Source organism: Moschus berezovskii, chromosome 17 (assembly GCF_049115385.1).
Source record: "Moschus berezovskii isolate FMDL1 chromosome 17, NW_MosBer_1.0, whole genome shotgun sequence".
NCBI classification, from domain to species: domain Eukaryota; kingdom Metazoa; phylum Chordata; class Mammalia; order Artiodactyla; family Moschidae; genus Moschus; species Moschus berezovskii.
The window spans coordinates 53088130-53112534 of NC_142476.1; the positions used below are offsets into that span (position 1 = coordinate 53088130).

General features: G+C 37.0%; 1 protein-coding gene across 14 annotated transcripts in view; it reads right to left on the reverse strand.

The window, feature by feature from the left end:
* Window positions 1-694: 694 nt before the first annotated feature.
* The window catches only part of PRRC2C (proline rich coiled-coil 2C), a 97807-nt gene continuing 74096 nt past the window's right edge, over window positions 695-24405 (reverse strand). For 5 of the 14 annotated variants that reach the window (XM_055419639.2, XM_055419641.2, XM_055419638.2 and 2 more), the window contains exons 24-35: window positions 22643-22744; window positions 18469-18670; window positions 16197-16400; window positions 11288-11400; window positions 10916-11052; window positions 7672-7903; window positions 7329-7451; window positions 5842-6060; window positions 5409-5512; window positions 4890-5016; window positions 3815-4051; window positions 695-1798 (exon numbers count right to left, since the gene is read on the reverse strand). In XM_055419639.2, coding sequence (XP_055275614.2) covers window positions 1541-1798; window positions 3815-4051; window positions 4890-5016; window positions 5409-5512; window positions 5842-6060; window positions 7329-7451; window positions 7672-7903; window positions 10916-11052; window positions 11288-11400; window positions 16197-16400; window positions 18469-18670; window positions 22643-22744 — 2058 coding nt within the window. In that variant the 3' untranslated portion in view covers window positions 695-1540. Of the gene's footprint in view, window positions 1799-2247; window positions 2301-3814; window positions 4052-4889; window positions 5153-5408; window positions 5513-5841; window positions 6061-7328; window positions 7452-7671; window positions 7904-10915; window positions 11053-11287; window positions 11401-16196; window positions 16401-18468; window positions 18671-22642; window positions 22745-24405 lie in introns of those variants that run through there. The other 9 variants (XM_055419642.2, XM_055419640.2, XM_055419647.2 and 6 more) reach the window with 7 other exon arrangements.

Consider the following 24405-nt stretch of genomic DNA (forward strand, 5'->3'; position numbering starts at 1 on the left):
AACGTTTCTAGACCAATATGGCTGTTAATTTCTGTACAATGCCAACCCAACACGGTACAACTGGGATACTTTTTCCAAAGTTGACAGCACAGCTAAAGTTTCCAAAAATTCAAATTATATATATATATATGTATATATATATAGATTTATTTATTTATATAAAAAGACCAATAGCAGTATGTTATGCATCAATAGCAGCAACAGCTTTTCCAAGTTCTGCAGTCATCTGAACAAAATTATAGAGACATCCAGCACACTCCATTAAAAAAAAAAAGGTAAAAAAACAAAACCTCAGAAAACAGCAAAGTTCTGTTACTGTTGTGGTACCTGGCACCATTTTTTTAATTACGTTTCTCAATCATCATCTGGAAAGAAAACATTCTAGAATAACGTCATTAAAAACAGATCTGATAAAGCACGGTCACTACTACATATCATAAAGCAGGTACAAGATATTTTACATTCACAGAGGTATGATACAGTACTGTCCTACATCTATAATACTAGAGGATATAATTAAAAAGGCATTATTTGAGACTTGATTCTACTTTTCCAACAGAGGGCCCAAAGGATGGTTATGACACAGCTCTGGTACAGAAATGCACCTTTTTAGATAGGATTTCCTTTCTTTATTGGCATAGTTCTAGGTACTCACTGCTCTTCATGAACATCAGCTAAAAACCGTTTAAAAAAATAAACAAAAACCAATCATTGGATTCATACAAAGATGACTGAGGAGAGGCAAGCAGGACTCAACTGAAGTAGTATTTGACCAACTCTCATGTCTGAATGGTTAAGAACTTCATGGAAGAAAGGAGATGCCAAGTAGTACTTCAAAGCTCCGGGCCACAACCAAAACACAGCATCATTTCAAACAGAAGCAGTAGCCAAACACTGCCCACTTGGGTATGTTCAAGGACGCTGATGTCAGTATTTCATCATCTGCTCACTCATCCAGGAAGAAGGGGAGATCAGTTACTGTACTTTGATTGTGTTCAACTCAATCACCATGTTACAAAAATAGCAAGCTGCCATAATAAAACATAAGGCTCCTCTATCCAGCACCAGTTATCTTCTGTTCTTCACCACCAAGCCCATAAATGCTGTAACCATATCCCAAGAGCGTGAGGGAGCACAGAAACCACATCTGATGTCTTAGCTGGGATCATCACATTCTCAGGCTGAGCTGTGGCGTTATTTCCCTCACATTTCTGGTGTTTCATCTAACCGTAAGGATTTCAGCTCTACATTATATGCACTCAAGTGTGTGTGCACATATTCATGTACAAATTCTGACTGAAGATGCATGGCCGTCAACAAAGTGCGTGTTATACAGTAGGTGCAAGCTGGCAAAGCCTCACTTTACTGGTGCAGCAGCTGTGTGTCAGTGTAAATTGCTCCTATGTCCCTTGCACACCTCTAAGCTCTGGACAGGATAATGTCAGAGACCACTTTACCACTTTGGCTGACGGCATTGTCTAACTTCACTCTCCCTCTTTCCCCTCTCCCTTCCCCTACCCCCTGCAATAACCCACAGCCTTTAAGATTTTGTTTCTTCGGTTTTGATCGCCTGAGGTTTGATTGGTCCAGTTCTAATAGGTTTGGTGGCTATGGTAGGTGCAGGGGGTGGCTTTTCTTCTACTTTTTCCTGACAGACACCAGGAGGGTCGGTCAGGGTTTCAGGAGGTTTACTTGAGTCACTGTCCACTTTCTGGGCTTTGCCTCCTATCTGTTTGTTCTGTTGCTGTTCAGAGAAGAACCGTTGCGTGGACTGAAGAACCTCTGCTCTCTGCTTTGCCTTAAAAAATGAGAAACAACAACTGAAAATGCTGCAGTATAACCAAAGCCTGTCAATCAATCTCAGTTCAAATTTTTTTACCAATCACAAATCAGTTTTCCCCACGTTGGTTTGGCCCCAAAGTACCTCATTGATCTGTCAGCTTTTAATGGATAGATTTCTTCCTATTTTTGAAAACATTCCATGTGATTAAAAACAAAAGAAAACAAAAAACTGAAAATAGGACCACCTCCCACCATCTTTCCAAAGTTTGCCCTTGTAAAAAAATAATAAAATATAAATTGCTGTTGGTTTGTATCTTTTCTGTAAGAAAACTTATTGATATCAAATTTTATTTAGGGAGCCTGCTTGCAAATTTGAAAACATATAAATGTAATACTTAAAACTTCTATTTATCAATATGTGGTCTACAATAAAATGAAAAGGAAGCACTTATATTGTGGCATTACCAACACCTAGGACCAAATGTCTTGTGGCTGAGTCCTCTTCCCACAGCTCTCTTCTGCAGGGGAAGAGCATCAGAAATTAGTAACTACAACTTCACTTGATCACTAAGTTCTGATAGCTCCTACCACATTCTGAGCTGGTAAAATAATTTCCTAGTTTTATTGACGCTGTGCCCCCAAAGAATATACTTACGTCAATCTGTAAATTATACCACCATAACATATACAATTAAGACTAAAGTTTCTATACCTCTTGCATATAACAAAAGCTCTTCATGTTCTACATGTAACCTATACTATTCAAAGATCTGAAGCAATTTCATGATATCTGTATCCTTTTCCACCCCATTATTAAGCTCTAATGTCATTTCCAACATGCGGATGTAGGAAAATCAAGTGGCAAGGAGGCAACAGAACTGGAAACCAACGCCAAATGGTTTCCAAAGATTTCTACACATATAGTATTTTTAATAGTTACGAATGGATGGAAATCCTAGATACACAGCCTTAATAAAAGTAGATAACATTCAACAAGTGTTTCACTGCAGGGCACTCTTTAAATTTGATTATTCAGGATCACAAACAAGGGACATCAACCCAGAAAGAAGCTACTCAATCAACTGAATTTTCTAACAGGATTGTCCTAAACATGTTTCTAATTCAGAATAAAGCGTGACTATGGACATTTCCCATTTGAAAGCAGTAAGCTTTTCTTTGTTCTCAGCTTGCCTGACATATATATACTGACAAAATTGGCAGACTTCAAAAGTCAAGTCTAAGTAAATATAGAAACATAAATAAATTATTCAGCTAGATGTACTGGCAGACAGGTTAACTTTATGCTGCAAGAACTGTCCCCACACAGACTCCTCAAGGCACCCATCTGTGTTTAGCAAACCTCATGTTTATCAGTGCCTTTTATCACGAAGGATCCCAAAGTGCTTTTTGAGTTCTTCATCTACAACTACACAATCAGTTGTGGAATATGGCAAAAAAAAAAAAAGATATGAAACCAGATTGAGAAGAAAACTATACTTGGATGCTTGGATGACTCATGAAGGAAGAAAAATCAAGATAACATGCCTTACCCATTCCAGAGTTTTCACATAACAATGATTTATATATCTTGGGATGGGGGTGGGGGTGGGAACGGAAGAAAAAAAAAAAAGAAAATGGGGAAGCCTGTAATAATTCATATTACTTATTTGTTCTTCCCAAAAAATGTAGCAGCTAAACTCAGATCTCAAATATTTATTCTATAAACAATTCATTTGGCCACAGAGTTTAAAATGTAAACTTGTTTGTTCACTACAGTTGCAAAAACAAGAAACAAACAAAAAACAAAAACATAAGAAAAAGAAAAGTGTGTGTGTGTTTGAGGTGGGTGGGGGGAATAGGAAGAAAAAAAAATTAAATTAAAAAAAGGAGGTGGGGATGAACAAAAGTAGTTAGTCTGGTCAAGTCTGTTAAGACAATGAATGCCTGGATATGTAGTTATGGGTCCAGAGGCATCTTAAGACATGGTTCAGAGACAGATTCGTGCTCTGTTGGCTGTTAACACTGTACTAACCTTCATGTCTTGTTCAGCCTTCAACGCAGCCTGGGCCTGATTACCTCTGACTCCAGATAGTGATCCACAAGGACCCCTGGCTACATGTGGCAAACGAGCATGGCTCATGAGGCCTGTGGTCAGCGGAGGAGGCATCTGACTGGCCAGTGCCATTGGTGGCCTCTGAACAGGCGCTGGGAAGGTGTTAGTATGTGGGGCTCTTACCAATGGAGGGACCAGGTTAGGTTGAGAGAGAATCTGAGTGAAAAAAACAAAACATACAACATTGAACTGTTAAAAAAAAAAATTGCCAACTAGACTAGGTTGGCTTATCCCAGAGTAAATCTGTGCCCATTCTGCCAGTGAAAGGAAGTGTATGGGTTTGTGCCATTCTATTACAGGACCAAGAAGAAGCATTCTCCATGCTTGGAGAATCTGACAAAAATTAGGCAAAGCATGCTATGGCACTTCAGTTGGTTCTAGCATTTCAGCTACAAATTCTGAAGGGGAAATAGAAAAGCTATTAAATAGGATATCTTTTCAAAAAGATATAACTGCAGAAAAGGCACATATACCAAATATAATCTGAAGATAAATGAAAATAGTACTAATCAACAAATATATGAGTTCTTGTCAACTTTAGTTAGTCCTTCCATATGATTAGCGAAGGGAAGAGAAGCCAACATGTTTACACATATATTAGAATGTCTTTTAGAATTTCTTCATCAACTGCATATAGTTACCTTTAGAAAACAAAAACCAAACCCACCTCCCCAACTTTAAAACTAGAAAACGTTAAGCACTGGGACCCTTCTCTGAAGTCAGCTTCTTCAAAAGATAAAAGGTTTGGGACTGAAATAAATTTTTAGAGCTGTGTGGGGAATCTTTGACTATATTTCCATTGTCTGCTTTAGAACTATATGGTTACTACTTTTGTCTAGCTAAAAATTGTACAGAATATATTTGAATGTCATAAATTTACTAAAAGCTGTTTCTAAACTGGTTATAATATGGCAGGATTATAAAATCAGAGAATTAGCCAGATTAGCAATCACTGCAAGTAAGTAATACTCATTTCTCATTTTTATCTGCCCACCTGGGGTGCAAACTGTGTAGGAAACGGCTGTGTCATTCTCACAGTGGCAGGTGCTGACTGGAACTGCTTCTGATAGACAATGCTGCTCATTTTGCTGGACTGGCTGTTCGGACTTGTGGAAGTAGCCCTTGGAAAGAAGCCATCACTGGTCAGTAACAGGAGTGCCACATAGTAATGCTGTTAGACTTTTAGAGACATTGCTTTTGGAAGATTCATCACACTTGGCAGTTGATGAAAATTTACTGGAGTTACCAAACATTACGCTGGAAATGGAAGTGCAGATGTGAGAAAGCATACTAGCTTTATTTTCCCAGGGTTAAATTTTTTTCCCCCTTAAAACAGAGTATAACAAATACATTCCTTATTATAATTAAGCTTAAATAGCAGCTTAACATTGTGGGTTAAGAGACATGAGAATGTCTTATGCTTATTATAGGAAAAGTGACATATTAAGTATCTAACAAACATGGTACTCAGCTATTTGGAAATTCTATAAGCAAATTTAAATGCCCATTTTACCGGAAAGGACTAGATGTTGGTGTGGTGCTTCTGCCACTGATTGGAGGAGTGCCTGGTTTTATATCAATGCCACTTCCAAAGGCTTTTAGTTCCATTTCAGACATCTGAGGAAGAGCATAAAGTAAACTTAACATTTTTGCAACTCCATAAATTAAAGTGCTGTGTTTAGTATTTTATCTATGATAATTTCATCTGGCACAGAGCAAAGAACCTTAGAACAAGATTTTATGATTTCTTTGTTATAAGTAAAAATAGAGGGGCCTAAACATATTAATAGTGAGTAGATTAAAAAATAAGTATACTGAGCCTGACATTTTTGGGGAGTGGAAGAAGCTGATGGACTTGATTCTTATAGACTATACAGATACATAAATCTAAACTCATGGCCTTAAATTCTTTCTCAAAGAAACTGCATACATTTCTCTTCACTTACTTTTCCCGTGGTAGCGATCATGCTATGTTGTGTTCCAGCAGGGATCAATCCCCTGAAAGGCTGGCTTACTTGTGCAGTACGACTCATGCTCTGGGCCTGTGCTTGTGGGGCAGTATGCTGTAATGGGGGCTGAAGAGTCTGAGGCAGAGCAATTAAAGGCTGCCCCGTAGATCCAAAATTAGGCAAAGAAAGCTGGGATGCTGGTAAAGGTACTGTAACCTAGAAAATAAGAAAACAGAAACTGCAGCAATTTGCATAATCTGTTGTATGTATATCCCTTTAACTATATACATGACTCTTCAAATACTTTTGAGTAAGATTTTAAACAGAATACTTCAATCTATTAATATATTTCACATAATAACTTGATTAGTGACTACCTCCATTCTTTTATTAAATGTGCAACAATAAAACAGATTAGCAGTAGAGAAACTCTGTATGAAATAATTATGACTGTCTTTGAATCAATCCACAGTATGTCTTAATAACCCCAGAATACAATAAAATCACGAACATACACTTTAAGAAAGTAGTTACAACTTTCATTTTTACAATAGAGATTTTTTTATACTGTTTTAAGGTGTGGTCAGAATGAGCTTTGATAAGAAAATCTTTCTGTTGTCATACAAATAGTATTTAATTTGAATGTCAATATGGTGATATTTTCTTAATTTTCACCCCCTAAAATACCCACCAAAAATAGCTATGAGAAAATGACTAATGGCTGTCTCTCTCCTCCAGCCCTCCACCGACTTTTTAAAGAGTAAGCCAATTTATGAGATTGTCAGGAAACAGTTTCATAAACATATACATTTCACTGAATATTATTATTACATTCACATTAAGAAATGTTTTTGTTGTTTTTACTCTATCATATTCTGCTACACAGTCCGATGTATTATATTAAACTGATGTGGGTGGTCTTCAGGGTCTTCCTTCACCTCTAGCATGAATGGGTAAAGCATTTATCACACTTATATGTAACTGCATGTCCTGGACAATGGTTTTCAAATCTTTAGACTTGTGGAATCTTTTGTTAAAATAATTGATTATATAAAAATCCATTTTAGGGACTTCTCTGGTGAACCAGTGGCTAAGACTCCACGCTCCCAATGCAGGGGCCTAGGTTTGACACCTGGTCAGGGAACAAGATCTCACATGCCAAACTACAGATCTTGCATGCCACAAAAAAGACCCTGTGCACTGCAACTGATATGAAATAAATATTTATTAATAAATAAAAAGAAGTCCCCTTTAAAAAGAGGTAAAGAGCATTACTGATTTTATGGGACTTGGGGGTGAGAAGAGGGGTGGTATCAGACTGAAACATGTCCCACTACCAGTGGACCTCAGAGAATTCCTAAATTCCTCAGAAAAAAAGCCTGAGGCCACTGAACCATCTCCCCATCTTGGTTCTATTTAAACCCCCCAACAACAACAAAAGCAACAGCAACAATAATAATAAAAAGAAAATTGAGGAAATTTACCATGCCATAGTTTACCTGCTGGAGAGCACTTGGTGACTGGGCAGTGTTATAAAAATTTGTCTGACCAGGCTGTTGTACTTGTCCAGAATAAAGATTTGAAGCCTGGGTAAGATTCGCTCTAGCCTAGAAAATATTTTATAAGAAGTAAGATTGAAAAACTTTCCAATTCAGGTATCAAAGGTTATGACTTCAAGTTATCTCAAAGAATCTTAGCATTAGACAGAAAGGAAGATCTTGCTTTTTCACTGTGTCTTTTAACTTTTTGTTTTCTTTCAAAACTCTTTTTAAATAATTTGCTGAACAGGAATACAAAAACAGTGCATGATTCTAGCTCTTGCCTTACCTGGAGAAGATGTGTATCGATCAGTTGAGAACCTCCTAGTCCTGATGCCTGACCCAGCTGATGTTCATACAATATGGGAATAGGTTGAGTATTTGAAGTCTGTTGGAAGGCAAGACCTGACTGTGCTTTGGCAAGTTCCTGGTGTTGGACAGCTGGAAAGTTGTGGATGGCAGTACCAGAAAGGACCATAGATGGCTGGGACAGACTGCTTTGCATAAAGGCGGGCTGAGATCTACAGAAATATTAAAGAGAAAAGGCATGTTTTAATCTGGACTCTTAAGAATGAGTATCTCAAATAACCAAATACTCCACTTAGCATAACTAAAGAGGTAGAGAATACAGATCATGTCTAAAGCACAAGATGTATTGAGCCCTATATAGAGTGAAGTTCCGCATGTTAAACTTCTGGGAAAGGGCTTATTATTACTCTTGCTGAGAAAATGCTAAGATTTTCTTCTCTTTAACAATGAGAATAATTCTATTTTCCTGTGTTCATCAGTAAGCTCAAAACCAAATCTGTTGTTTTCCTCTTGGTATTACTAGTCTATTCCAATTTATAGCACTAACAGCTCTGATTTTTAATATCTGTATTTCATTACAGATAATATATACATAGTATACATATATAAACATATAGTACATATATTTCAAGACCTCTATGGAATAAAGCAGAGTAGTAGTTAACAACAGGAACACCCACAAAATTGTTTTGTTAATTGAAGCATAATGGACTCATAACATTACACTAGTTTCAGGTGTACGATGAATGATTTGGTATTCAAACATATGCAAAATAATCACCACAATGAGTCTAGTCAACATCAGTCACTACACATCAGTTCAGTTCAGTTCAGTCGCTCAGTCGTGTCCGACTCTCCGCAACCCCATGAATCACAGCACGCCAGGCCCCCCTGTCCATCACCAACTCCCGGAGTACACTCAAACTCATGTCCACAGAGTCGGTGATGCCATCCAGCCATCTCATTCTCCGTCGTCCCCTTCTCCTCCCGCCCCCAACCTTTCCCAGCATCAGAGTCTTTTAGTGACACATTTTTTTTTTCTTGTGATGAGAAACTTTTTAAGATCTATTCTCTTAGCAATGTTCAAATATGCAAAACAGTATTATGGTCAAAGGGTATAAGACTCCCTTATAAAGATGATGTAATGTACAACACGGTGACTATAGTTAATAATATTGTATCGCATATGTGAAGGATTTTTAAAAACATACAATGCTGAAATCTAACCCCAGACTGCCCTATTATTTCTGGGATGGAGGCAGGAACAAAATCCATTAAGCAGGAACACCTTTCTAGGGACACAACTAATTTTTACAACATCTACTTATAATGCTTCAAACATAAAATGTGAAAACATCAGGACAGTTAAAACTACCCCATCCCAGCAGAAATTACTTCCAACAATTCCCTGTTAATAAATACTACGCTAATTAGGTTCAGAACATGAAACAGCAGAATGATGTGGAAGGGACACAAACAACTACTTTCAAAGTCGAAACTGGTGTCTTCCAGGTAGCCATTTGTCACAATTACACAGGCATTTACATATACACACACATATTACATATATATACTTAAAAAGTTCATCTTCCAAGGCAGTTGTTAAAATGGGGTTACAAATACAGAATGTCTGTGCATTGCAAATCCATCTCCCATGACTATTGAAGACATTACTAATTACTGAACTCTGTTTAACATAGCTCAAAGGTAGCAAACTTTTCAACAGTGTTTCAAACAGCCAATTAAAAGGAAATTGGTTTTGAGATTAAATCTATTTGCTATTTCTAAATCTGCTAAAGTTTTTTTTTATAAATATATATTTTCTGGATTTTTACATTTGTGGAGTTTGGTTTTTTGGTTGCTGTTGTTTTGAGTGCAGAGTCTTAACCACTGGACATCCCTCTACTCAACTTTTAAGTTTTACTACAAATTTCAATATAATCTCAAATTTAATAACATGAAAGAGACTGACTGTAATTATAGTTAGGGTAAATAATTTTACTTGTACTGAGAATTTTTTGGAATAACCAAACTAAATGACAAGAGTAATATCAGAATTATACAATTAGTATTAATTATACAGATTACTCAATGCTATGAATAATCTTTAATAAAAAACAAAAGTGAGAGCCACATTTATTAAGTTTACCAATAATTCTGCTTCTTTGAGAAAGTGTGACTAGCTGAGACCACCTTCTTTAGGAATAAAACATGATCTGTAGAAATGAGCTGTATCAATTGATGCCAATTTTAATCTATAAAGTATGGAAATTCTACCTGAATCACTTGAAAGCAAATTTCTAAAAGGAAATGCCTAATTTTGCAAGCTTATTTGTACTAAATGTTCTGAAAGCAATTTCTTTTTGTTTGTGATGGTTCAGAGCCATTACCATGAGTACTAATGACAGGTGTACCATGATGATAACTGAGTTATGCCATGATCACTGCTATCATTCAACTCTTAGTCCACCCTGCCAGTCTCATTAAGTTGGAGATGAGAGACACCTGGGTTAAATCCAGGGTCTGCCACTTATTTGTACTGTAACATTAGGATAAAAACAAAATAAAACCCACAACCTCTTCAAATGTCAAACAGGGATGACTTAATCTACTTTATCTGGTTTTGGGAAAACTAAATAAGTTAGTGTATGTCAAGGGCTGAGTAATATATATAAAGTTCAATAAAGATCAGTTTTTATTACTTGCTTAATTGCAAAGATAACAGGATGAATCTTTCAAAAGAATGGTTCCTTCTATACTCATATACTACAACATACTCATCACTACTACTTCTGTTCTCCGTTTTAGACACTCCACTTCTCTCGCTTCTATTACTTTCCATCCTGGCCTCTGCCTCCTTACATACTGCTATCATCTGCCGTGCCCTAGCTCTTACACAGAGCAAGTCTGATTTACAGTTGTTAGCAGTGAGGTGGCACTTTCATCTTTAGATCCTTAAGCAGCTTTTCTCTGTGATTTCTAATTTTTATGGGACTGCTGTTAGCCTCTTCTTCAAGAAGCTTTGAAGCTTCACTTTGTTCAATAGTCTGAAAGAAATTACCAGAGGCTGAAGTTCATGACATATATGCAACACAATTATATAATGCAGTTTATAAGGTCATCTTGCTTTTGGGGAGAAGGAGGGAATAGACAGGATATGGCAAGAAGGTTCAGCAATTACATTGTTTCCAACATCACCACAAACATAATTTTAAAGCATTTACCTGTATGGCTGAAGTGAAGAACTGAATAGTTCCTGAGCCTGGGAAACAGCAGGCCCAGCACCCAAACTCAGCTGGGCCTGATGCTGTCCTTGCAGTGGGGCATAAATAGGGATTGGGATCTGCTGAACTGAAGTTGGCTGCAATGAAATGTAAAAACAGTATGTGAACACCATATACACAAGCGACACACTTGGAAAATAAAAATGTGAGACATGAAACAAAACATTAATGCTACGTATCAGTTCCCTTTGAAAACAAAACAAAATGTAAACATACAAAATTTCTTTTCAATCCATTACTAGTTCTAAACTGAACCCCCAAATACTACTACACTATAAACACGACAGGGTGAAAGAAGCCTGTGATATTTACCTGAGAGAGACCCGGCTGGAAGCCTTGTTGCTGAGCCAAGGATGGTGGAGCCAATCGCGCATGTTGGGTATTGAATAGATGACTGGTGTCCATGTAGAAAGCTGGGATCTGAGCTACAGATTAGCAGGAAAAACAAGAAGCAATGAGTCTCACCTTCAGAATCTTCCAAACAGTAACCCCAAGCCAAACTTTAAAGCAGACTTCATATTAAGTGAGCCTTCTGAAAATTCATATAGCTAAGGAAAAACTAGAAATGTGAAAAGATGCAAGAGGAAAAAGATGTAACACTTCTACCTGACAGGTATATGCAAATTAAAAAAATGACACTCTCATACTTGTGAAAGGTAGGAAAAAAACAAACACTTTCATATACTGCCACTGGGGTATAAACTAGCAAAATTTTATATAATCCACAAAAATTGAAAATGAACCAGCAAATCCACCCTAATTTTAAATCTGGCAATTAGAACTTAGCAAAATATTTCAAAAGAATTATGCCAATTTATATGCTCACAAGCAATGTGCTTTAAGAGCCTAATAACTGAAAGAATTTGGTATAGATTCTTAACAGATTTCTTCTCCATGTTTATACTCACTACTTTGTGTTACGTTGTTTTTATATAACAGTATGTTTGGGAGAACTTTCCATACTGCTTTTATTATCATTATAAACAGTACTGCAATGAATGAACACCCTCTACATATATCTCTGATTAACAAGTAGGTTTATCTATACAGTAAGACTCCAAACTGGCTTCCCTGGTGGCTCAGTGGTAAAGAAACCACCTGCCAATGCAGGAGACACAGGTTTGATCCCTGGTCTGCGAAGATCCCACATGCTGCAGAGCAGCTAAGCCTATGTGCCACAACTATTGAGCCCAAGTGCCTAGAGCATGTGCACTGCAACAAAAGAAGCCACTGCAAAGAGAAGCCCTCAAACCACAGATAGTGATGATGAACACATAAAACATTCTGAGATACTGTTCTCAAAGAATTATGCCAACTTATACGCTCACTAGCAATGTGCTTTGAGAGCCTATTAATAATACCTATGGATCCTTACAGATACTGGGTTATTAAATATGCTAAGTATTATCAATCGTCCTAATGTTTCCCAAATAGAAAGACAAAAATAGCCTCACTGTCCTTTTATTCTGAATTTAAATCATGAGTGAGCCTGAATATTTTTTAATCGTTTATTTACAATTTAACTCTAACGTGTTCGTTTTCAAGGCAAACCATTCAATATCACGGTAATGCAAGTTTATGCCCAGACCAGTAAGGCTGAAGTTGAATGGTTCCATGGAGACCTACAAGACCTTCTAGGACACACACCCAAAAAAGATATCCTTTTCATTATAGGGGACTGGAATACAAAAGAAGGAAGTCAAGAAACACCCGGAGTAACAGGCAAACTTGGCCTTCGAATACAGAAAGAAACAGGGCAAAAGCTAATAGAGTTTTGCCAAGAAAATGCACTGGTCATAGCAAATACCCTTTTCCAACAACATAAGAGAAGACTCCACGCATGGATATCACCAGATGGCCAAGACCAAAATCAGGTTGAGTATCTTCTTTGCAGCTAAAGATGGAGAAGCTCTATACAGTTAGCAAAAACAAGACTGGGAACTGATTGTGGCTCAGATCATGAACTCCTTGTTGCCAAATTCAGACTTAAATTGAAGAAACTAGGAAAACCACTAGACCATTCAGGTATGACCTAAATCAAATCTCTTATGATTATACAGTGGAAGTGACAAATAGATTTAAGGGACTAGAACTGATAGAGTGCCTGATGAACTATGGACGGAGGTTCGTGACACTGTACAGGAGACAGGGATCAAGACCATCCGCACAAAAAGAAATGCAAAAAAGCAAAATGGCTGTCTGAGGTGGCCTTACAAAAAGCTGTGAAAAGAAGAGACGCAAAATGCAAAGGAAAAAAGATATACCCATCTGAATGCAGAGTTCCAAAGAACAGCATGGAGAGATAAGAAAGCCTTCCTCAGCAAAGAAACAGAGGAAAACAATAGAATGGGAAAGACTAGAGATCTCTTCAAGAAAATGAGAGATACCAAGGGAATATTTCATGCAAAGATGGGCTCAATAAAGGACAGAAATGGTATGGACCTAACAGAAGCAGAAGATATTAAGAGGTGGCAAGAATACACAGAAGAACTGTACAAAAAGATCTTCACAACCCAGATGACCATGATGTGATCACTCACCTAGAGCCAGACATCTTGGAATGTGAAGTCAAGTGGGCCTTAGAAAGCATCACTACGAACAAAGCTAGTGGAGGTGATGGAATTCCAGTTGAGCCATTTCAAATACTAAAAGATGATGCTGTGGAAGTGCTGCACTCAATATGCCAGCAAATTTGGAAAACTCAGCAGTGGACACAGGACTGGAAAAGGTCAGTCTTCATTCCAATTCCAAAGAAAGGCAATGCCAAAGAATGCTCAAACTACTGCACAACTGCATTCAACTCACATGCTAGTAAAGTCATGCTCAAAATTCTGCAAGCCAGGCTTTAGCAATACGTGAACTATGAATTTCCAGATGTTCAAGCTGGATTTAGAAAAGGCAGAGGAACCAGAGATCAAATTGCCAACATCCGCTGGATCATGGAGAAAGCAAGAGAGTTCCAGAAAAACATCTATTTCTGCTTCACTGACTATGCCAAAGCCTTTGACTGTGTGGATCACAAGAAACTGTGGAACATTCTGAAAGAGACGGGAATACCAGACCACCTGACCTGCCTCTTGAGAAACCTGTATGCAGGTCAGCAAGCAACAGTTAGAACTGGACATGGAACAACAGACTGGTTCCAAATAGGAAAAGGAGTATGTCAAGGTTGTATATTGTCACCCTGCTTGTTTAACTTATATACAGAGTACATCATGAAGAATTCTGGGCTGGAAGAAGCACAAGCTGGAATCAAGATTGCCGGGAGAAATATCAATAACCTCAGATATGCAGATGACACCACCCTTATGGCAGGAAGTGAAGAGGAACTCGAAAGCCTCTTGATGAAAGTAAAAGAGGAGAGTGTAAAGGTTGGCTTGAGGCTCAACATTCAGAAAACAAAGACCATGGAATCTGGTCCCATCACTTCATGGGAAATAGATGGGGAAACAGTGGAAACAGTGTCAGACTTTATTTTTTTGGGCTCCAAAATCACTGCGGATGCTGACTGCAGCCATGAAATTAAAAGATGCTTACTCCTTGGAAGGAAAGTTATGACCAACTTATATAGCATATTAAAAAGCAGAGACATTATTTTGCCAACCAAGGTCTGTCTAGTCAAGGCTATGGTTTTTCCAGTGGTCATGTATGGATGTGAGAGTTGGACTGTGAAGAAAGCTGATCGCCGAAGAATTGATGCTTTTGAACTGTGGTGTTGGAGAAGACTCTTGAGAGTCCCTTGGACTACAAGGAGATCCAACCAGTCCATTCTAAAGAAGATCAGTCTTGGAGATCAGTCATTGAAAGGACTGATTCTAAAGCTGAAACTCCAATACTTTGACCACCTCATGCGAAATATTGACTCACTGGAAAAGACTGATGCTGGAAGGATTGGGGGCAGGAAGAGAAGGGGACGACAAAGAATGAGATGGCTGGATGGCATCACCGACTTGATGTACATGAGGTTGAGTAAACTCTGGGAGTTGGTGATGGACAGGGAGGCCTGGCATGCTGTGATTCATGGGGTCACAAAGAGTCGGACACGACTGAGCGACTGAACTGAACTGAGACAGTATATTAAAAAGCAGAGACATTACTTTGCCAACAAAGGTCCGTCTAGTCAAGGCTATGGTTTCTCCAGTTGTCAGGTATGGATGTGAGAGCTGGACTATAAAGAAAGCCGAGCGCCGAAGAATTGATGCTTCTGAACTGTGGTGTTGGGAGAAGACTCTTGAGAAACTCTTGGACTGCAAGGAGAGCCAACTAGTCCATCCTAAAGGAGATCAGTCTGAGTATTCTCTGGAAGGACTGATGATGAAGCTGAAACTCAAATACTTTGGCCACCTGATGTGAAGAGCTGACTCATTTGAAAAGACCCTGCTGCTGGGAAACATTGAGGGCAGGAGGAGAAGGTGTAGCAGAGGATGAGATGGCTGGTTGGCATCACCAACTCAATGGACAGGAGTTTGGGTAAACTCCGGGAGTTAGTGATGGACAGGGAGGCCTGGTGTGCTACAGTCCATGGGTTCAAAGAATCGGATACGACTGATCGGCTGAACTGAATGTTGTGGCATTTAGTAGAATGTTACCCCTCCCAATATATAAATTTCTTTCTTTGTTGTTCTTAGGTTCATTCTTCCCTCATGTACTTTATCATCAGTTTGTCAGGTTTCAGATAACAAACTTTGATCCTCTGTAGAGGGTTGGTTTCAGGATACGACCATCACTGTCCCCAGCCCAGATACCAAAATCTGCAAATATTCAAGTCTCTTATGTAAAATTGGGTACATTGTTTGCATATAACCCAAGCATGTCCTTTCATATACTTTAAATCTCTAGATTACTTATAATACCTAATACAATGTTAATACTACATAAATAGTTATCCCTACACAGACAGTACAAGCTTTGTTTTTTGGAACTTTGTGAAATTTTTCTCGAATGCTTTCAATCCACAGCTGATTAAATCTGCAGACTTGGAATCCATGGGTACACTAATCTGTCTACTATCTATGTAACATATGTGAAAGAAACAATTGTTAGGAGCCCCTGAATACTTACCAAAGAGAGACAGCATTCAATTCTATGAGGAAACAAATTTGCAAAGCAAATAAAAAACCACAAACTTGAAAAGGTAAGGGAAAGAGAAAAAAAAAAAGACAGAAGCATTAAAACAGCTTCATTTTCTAAATCCCTTATATTCCAATCTTAAAAACCTTACCTGCTGCAGACTGAGACACATAGACTTGTGGACTCTGTTGCTGCTGAGCAATAAGGGAAGGCATACAGCTTAATTGTGAAAAATGACTTGCAGAAGGCAGGCTGCTCGTTTGTAATTGTTGGGGTTTCACTTTACAGATATTAGGAGGGTCTGATGTGGTTGTAGATTTTGTACTCAAAGAAGAGGTAGTATATGTACCAGCTCCTACATTGGGGAGAGGGATAAAATGAGAGAAGTGTAGTGCATATTTAAGTAAATTCAAGCAAATTCAAGTAAATCCAAGCACTAACTGGAAACTGGAAAATTAATATTTATGCTAAGTACTTATTATGTACTTACATACTGCATCTGAGACCAAAAGTTGATATGAAGTGGCTTATAATAGGAAAAAACAATTATCAGATGTAAATAGGACTACGAAATCTGGAGAAATATAAATAGAAAATTTAAATATAAACTCACAAAACAAGAAGGCTGAGAGCCTACAACATTGTCATAGCTTAGTGTCAAACTGAATCACAAAAGAAAACAAGAACTTTATTCCTTTATGGTGATACATAAATATAAGCACATAAATAAATGGGTCTTGACAGACCACAACTGCTCCCCAAATGTCACAGAAACTTAAGGTTAGATTTTTTCCTCTTTGTGGCAAAATACCTTAAGGAGCTTTAAAACATCAAATAAATATTTGAACATCTATTAAAGGCTAGGCATATACATAAGAAACACAGAAAAAAGTGCTGTACCTTAAGAATAATTATTATTAATGTAATATAAAAATTTAACATAAACTGCTCCTAGAAAGACATACAAACTTAAGACTATTCTTTTCTCTCCTTGTAGTTAGTAATACTTTAAAAACAAGACGAACTATTAATAATACTACAGTAAATAACAATACAGGTATTTGATTAAAAAGTCAGATGTAGTAGTCATTATTATTTTCAGACATCAAATGATGTTCTAAGAGAAGGATCTCTATTCTTCCATTTGGATGACCAGGCAAGAAGGTCCTTGTTAAAAACTTATCCTAGTTGAGGGAAGTGTAGGGAATCTAGACTCCAAGGAAAGGAAGTATTTGGGTTCCAAAGAAGAAAGCAGGAAGCTCCTCAATCTCTTTATTTCCTAATCTTCCTACTGTACTCTCCTCCTGTTTCCTTTATAACCTCACTCCCTATCCCCAAGAAGTCTGGGGCCTAAGCTGTTAATATAATGAAGATGTCTTGCAAACGGGTGGTGGAAGAAGTACAGTTGGAATACTGTCTTTGATGTGAGCCTCTGGGTTTGTCTTAATACATGTCTAATTCCAGATATCAAATAACTATAGTACAACCCAAAGTCTAGTCCTTCTGGAGCTTAAAACTAGCACAGAAAGCTGGAATACTGAGAATCATTACCGCAATCATTAAATGAAAACTAGCCAGAGAAAGCAAATTCTGTGCTGCATATATTTTACAAGAGTTTCCCACTGTATTGGAAATATAGACAGTATTAGGAAAGCTTAAAATGAAACTTCTATTTTCAGAAGAAACATGGTTATGCATATTATAAAAGGGTATACCTTCATAGAGTCAAATACTTCAGAAACATCTCTGGTTCTTTAAGAATGATGAAGCCCCATATGAGATAAAGGATTACACACTAGTGAAACACTTAAGAAAAACATCTTCTAACTTGGGTGCTGACGGACTCTCCTTAAAAACAACATAAAACCCAAAGCACCAAAGCCAATGGATATCATTTATTCAAAAACAGACTGTAAAGTCTCTACCCTGTAACTCTTCCCCAGAAAATATGTCAAATCAATAGACTTAGGCCAAGAGCTCCTTAAAATTAGATACAGATCACAGAAAGCATAAAAGCTTTGTGATTCTGTGTTATTTCTGAATGGGTCTAATTAGCTGTATGAGTTAAATAATAAAAATCAAAAGGTAAAATTTATAAAAAAATTTAGAGGAACAAGACAGGCAATTTCCCACCAATTACTTCTGGGTATCTGTATTGACAATTGGGGTGGAAAGAAGAAGAAGATCAATTGAAGTACTTTAGTAAGCCATCATTAAATATTTACCAAGCTAAAACTGGGAGAGGGTAAAGAGAGGGGAAGGAGGCAAATTGGTAAGAAGTTTATGAAAGAGCTGATAATTATCTCATGTACAATCTTACGTCTTTTATAAATATATTTTTTGGGAGAGTAAATAGGAAAAGATATTAAAGAAATTTTAAATAATTTAAGATAGTTAAAGAAAAGGTACACGAGGATTTCTACCTGATAGTGAAGTTGTGGGAGTGACTGAAGCAACAGGAATCTGAGGCATCGATGCACTTGAGAACGAGTTGTAATTAGCAGTGCTTGGTCCACTGGCACTACTGCTGACCCCACTTGCAATTGGAGGTGCTGTGGAAGTTACTGGGGACCCCTTTTCCCTTACATTTGGAGAATTCTCCCACGCCTTGCGGGCAGACTCCATCTGGAACAAAAAGAACATTTTTTAAAGCCAAAAAAAAAAAAAAAAATCACTATCCTAACACAGAACTAATACACATACATAAATAAATATATATACATAAATGTATTCCAAATACAATCTTTCAGATTAGGACCAAAAGGCTTTTAAACCTTTCACTTTCTCCTTTACTCAAATTGCAATGGGTTTTAATTTCGTCTCTACAGAGTTTGTTGAAAGCTCCGGCAAGCAGGTCAGTGAAATATAGTGACAGCTTTAATCATCTAAATATGAGTCCCTATTCCTACCAGTGAATAAGGAAATGGAAATACCACGTCCTTTCAGACTGATTTAAGGCTCTGATTCTAGTAAGCAAGACCCTAAAGGTCCTCCATTAAATATCCATTCTCTCCAATCTTTCTAAGCTTTAAGCCAACACTTCTTGAATGGCAAGTGAGATGTATCTTCTGTTTGGCTATTTTATGTTCACAGTGTTTTAAAGGCAATGTAACCAGACAGGCTTTAGGCTTGGGTACGGTAGAAATATTTCTTGTTTCATGTCCAGACCCCATTAAGCATTTCAGGTTCTGACTGCCACACCATTTGTATTTGTGGGTGCTGATTTTACCTGTAGTCTTAGTTTCTTAAAAAGTAGAAATGGGCCTTATTTAATCTATCTAGAGCTGTTCAACAGACATAAATGTAAGCCACACGTAATTTTATATTTTCTAGTAGTCACACTTTAAAAAATAAAGAGGTAAAACTAATTCTGGTAACATATTTCATTCAACCCAATATATCTACAATAATTAAAACCTATAATCAATATAAAAATTGAGATGTTTTAATTTAAAAAGGAACATTTCAAATCCAGTATCTATTTCCTTTTACAGTTACAGCACACACCTCCACTTGGATTAGCCACATTCAAGTGCTCAGTAACTACACGTGGTGTGCAGATACTGAATTGGAGAGTAAAGATGTAGATCCTCAACTATCCGAGGCTCACTGAACAGAAAAGGAACAGATACAGAAACTGTGAAGTTTCTTGTTCTACTAGTCAAAATATTGAGTGGAAAGGAAAAAATCCAAGATAATCTACAAAATTCAGCAGCAATGACTTATATGGGTATATGTATACTACGTGTTAGTTGTATCCAACTCTGCAACTAAATAGACTGTAGCCCACCAGGCTCCTCTGTCCATGGGATTTTCCAGGCAAGAATACTGGAGTGGGTTGTCATTTCCTTCTCCAGGGGATCTTTCTCAACCAGGGATTGAACCTGGTCTCTAATACTACAGGCAGATTTTTACCATCTGAACCACGAGGTAAGCCCCATGAAAACAGTTTTCACAAATAAGATTTTAAAATACCACTGCTGGGAAGTTTGTAGGTCCCTGAAGTACCAACTTTATAAAAATTTCAACCTGATTTTAACTTTAATAATTTGAGAAATATTACACATCTCCCAACTTCCCTCTTAAAAAACACACTATATACAATTTAACCTTGATGGCTAATATCATTACTACAAATTCAAAATATCATTCTTTCCTTTTCCTCACAGTCACCCTGCTGATTTCAAATGTGTTTTATTTAAAAACAGAGTCTTAAGAGGGTAAGAAACAAAAGCAAAAAAACCCACACACTAACACTTAAGAAGTCCAACAAAATGCAATTTGCTAGTATTGAGATTTTATGACTCAGAGCAATTTTAAAGACTACAATGCCTTTTATAACCAGGTTTGTTGTACTGGAAATAAATTATAGCTTACCAATTTTACATGATATTTAAGCCATACACATTGGTTTCATTTCTTAAGCAGCAAGAAAATTTAGATTCTAATTTTAGAAATTCAAAGAACCTAAAAAGTATAATTACTTAACTATATTCATTTTTCCTTTTGACAAATATACTGTCAGTAATACCCATATTAGAGATTTCCATATTTTATAAATCTCTCAAATAAAGAGAGGCATTAAAAAAAAAAAAACACAGAAAATCAACAAGGACCTACTGTATAGCACAGAGAACTTTACTCACTATTCTGTAATAACCAATAAGGAAAAACACCTGAAAAATAATGTATATATGCATATGTAGAACTGAATCACTTCATTGCACATCTGAAGCTAACAAAACATTGTAAATCAACTATATTCCAGTATAAAATAAAATTACACTAAAAAAATAAAGAAACTAGAAAAAGTCTTAGGCTAATACAATTTAAATTTAGTTTAATTCAACTGTATTTTGGGGGGTATTAAAAACATCCAGTGAAAAGCAATGTGAAGAATCAACACCCAGCCTAAAGACTAAGTAATGATATTATATTTGCTTATTTGAAAAATCAAATATAAGATATAAGTATGAAACACAGGTTGAGATAGTCATTCAAGGAGAAAAACAACAAAAAAGGCTTAGTATGAGGTTCAGTTCAGTTGCTCAGTCGTGTCCTACTTTTTGCGACTCCATGGACTGCGACACGCCAGGCCTCCCTATAGATAACCAACTCCCGGAGCCTACTCAAATTCATGTCCATCACATTGGTGATGCCATCCAACCATCTCATCCTCTGTTGTCCCCTTCTCCTCCTGCCTTCAAATCTTTCCCAGCATCAGGGTCTTTTCCAGTGAGTCGGTTCTTCATATCAGTTGGCCAAAGTATTGGAGTTTTAGCTTCAATATCAGTCCTTCCAATGAATATTCAGGACTGATTTCCTTTACGATGGACTGGCTGGATCTCCTTGCAGTCCAAGGGACTCTCAAGAGTCTTCCCCAACACCACAGTTCAAAAGCATCAGTTCTTCGGTGCTCAGCTTTCTTCACAGTCAAACTCTCACATCCATACATGACCACTGGAAAAACCACTGCTTTGACTTTGAGTAGGAGGAACTGGCAGTAAACAGTAAGAACTGGGTAAAGATGGAGATGACACAAAGCAGAAGTGGTTGTCTTGTAAAAATTTTATTGTCTCAAACTTATATTTAAGCAGCTTCTTAAAAAGAAGTTGGGGGTATTAAAAAAAAAAGATGTTGGTGGGGGTCAAGGGGACAAGTGGTCAGGAGGCTGGAGAATCAAACACCAAGAGTCTAGAAACAAACACTGACCACACTATAAAACAACTTAGTTACTTCCTCTCTTGACCATCATCAGAAAGATTCACTGGCAACCAGTGCAGCATCAGAAAGTCCTGCTATAGTAGAGGATAAATACTGGACCAGGTTATAAAACTATAAATACATAGCACTGAAGAGACAAATAAATGCAGTTAAAAATAATGCTCACTTAATTCCATATCTGTACATCTGTTCTTTTTAACCACTGACTACTCTTGAGGTGAACAACTGATATAAAATACTTTCAAATAACTCAATTGTACAAGAGTATTAGTAACATGTAGCACAGCTCAAAATTTTAAGTATAATAGGAGATTAAAAAAAAAATAAGCCGAAACTTGACAACAAAAAGCATGTGTTGTGTAAAATCTCTTTTGGACTCTTATTCAAAAATTATCCAACAAAACTCAAATAAAAAATTACTTGTTTTAATCAATTACATCTTCAGAACTACCACTTTGCATTCATTCAATTCACACATGACTTACAGGAAAGACAGAAAACTAGCATTCTTAACCATTATGGGTACTAATGATAAAAAACAACATGCCACACCAGGTTAGTTGCTTTCTGCACAACTGCTTCCAGGAACTACTACAGTCTCTAAGAACCCAACACAAACCAAATATAAAATGCTCTCTTGTATTTTAAAGACAAAATTCACAAGCATAGGCCTCATTTTAAATATGAAGATATCAAGCTACTACTATTGGTGTTAAAAAGAAATAAAATTTTAAGGTGTAACTTGACATCACTCCATTTCCTCAGCTTAGTATTGCTGATTATTGCACAAAACTAGTAAGAATAGGAGAGTATTAACTTATGTCCCCTTGCATGCAATAATCAAGGACCTTTAGAGATGGATGCTGTACATACCTTGAAGGTGAGGCTGAAAGTAGTGGGAGGAACTGAAGTTAGGCTGGAGCTCTGTTGTATAGTCTCCCTCTTAGGGAGGGGGAGGGTGTTGGGCAGGGGCACCTGAAAAGGTAGGCAACACATATCACAATCTAACTAAGTCTGCTACAAAAGCCCCAATAAATATACTGCTAATGTATTCTAAAGGTTATTTTCACTAGAACCAACAGGAATATCTGACTGAAGTTACATTGCATTTACACTAATTGGTAACTCTGGACATCTTAGATTAAACTTCTGAAAAGAAATACTATCTGCTTATACAGTACCGACAGAAAAAGAATCGGTCACATATATAAGATATAAACTTAAAGGCCATGCTCCTATATTTTAATGTATACACAAAACACTTGGGGTTTTTGCTGAAACGCAGATTCAGACTCGCTTCGTCTGGGGAAGGCACAAAATCCTGCCTTTCAACAAGCTCCCAGGTGATGCCGATGCTGCTGGTCCTTGGACCATACATTGTAAAGCAAAGCTCTAGGGAATATAATCTCTACCATTTACAGTACCCACAGGTTCTATATGAAGCATTTAACATGGTAAATATAAGAAAGTCTCTCCACAGCAACCTAGTCAACTTACAACTAGATTCAAGAACAAAAGTAATGTTGGGAGGAAAGGATATAATTATCACCTTCACCTTGTTACACTAAACAAATTGTGGTAGCAATATATAATTGTGATAGTACTGTCATTTAATAGAAAATTGAAGATATTGGAAACTTGCTACCTTTATCTCTTTTTTTCCTCTAATTCTCTGGATCTTAAGATTTTTATTATGTACTACTCCATGACTGATTTTGCTGGTTCAGTCAGTTGTTTAAATAAAATGAAATGCGGGGGAGAGGTTTAAGAATAATCACTTTGTAATACTATGGGCAATCTAACAGGTTATTTTAAAAATCTTTAAAATAGCTGCGCTATAATGATCAAAAAGACCACATGCATTTAAATCTTCAAGATTTAAATTGATTTGAATCATTCAAGATTCAAAACAACTGTAATATTAGGTACTACAACCAATAAACCAGTTAAGATCCTTAAAAAAAAGTGTGTTAAGCCTCAACAAGAGAAATAAGCCATCTTTCAGTTTAATTTTTATTTTTTAGACAGGCCAAGTGGCTTGTGGGAATCCTAGCTCCCTGACCAGAGATTAAACTCATGCACTCTAGAAGTGCAGAGTCTCAACCACTGGACTGTCAAGGAATTCCCCAGTTTAATTTTTAAAGAGACCACACTTCTATGCATAAAATGGAACCCCTAGCCTAATGAATAAAAAAGGGACATTTCAAAAAGTCCTAAAAATTTTCCCATATAGGAAATTTGTTTTTAACACTATATTAAGCTCAGAATCACCACCAAACTTGGCACAAATAAGCAACATTGTGAAATCATTTCAAACTGATGACTTTTAATAAATGCTCCCTGACCCAAACTGAGCTTGTTTTCAAATATATTCTGACTACATTGTTAAAAATCAAACACAGACTATTTACTTCTATGCAAGACTGGGCATCTTCCCTTCAGTAGTCCTCTGAACATAAGTCACTATGCTAATTAGCCTTGCAGATCAGATGGAGACCATTAAAATGTTCATGGGGATATTTTCAATGAGTTTTACGGGTTTTGAGATTAATGATCTTTCCTTCCATATTCATATTTTATAAATTAAGTTTTTAGAAAAGGGTTGTTTGGCAGAAGGCATCATAATACTCTGGAAA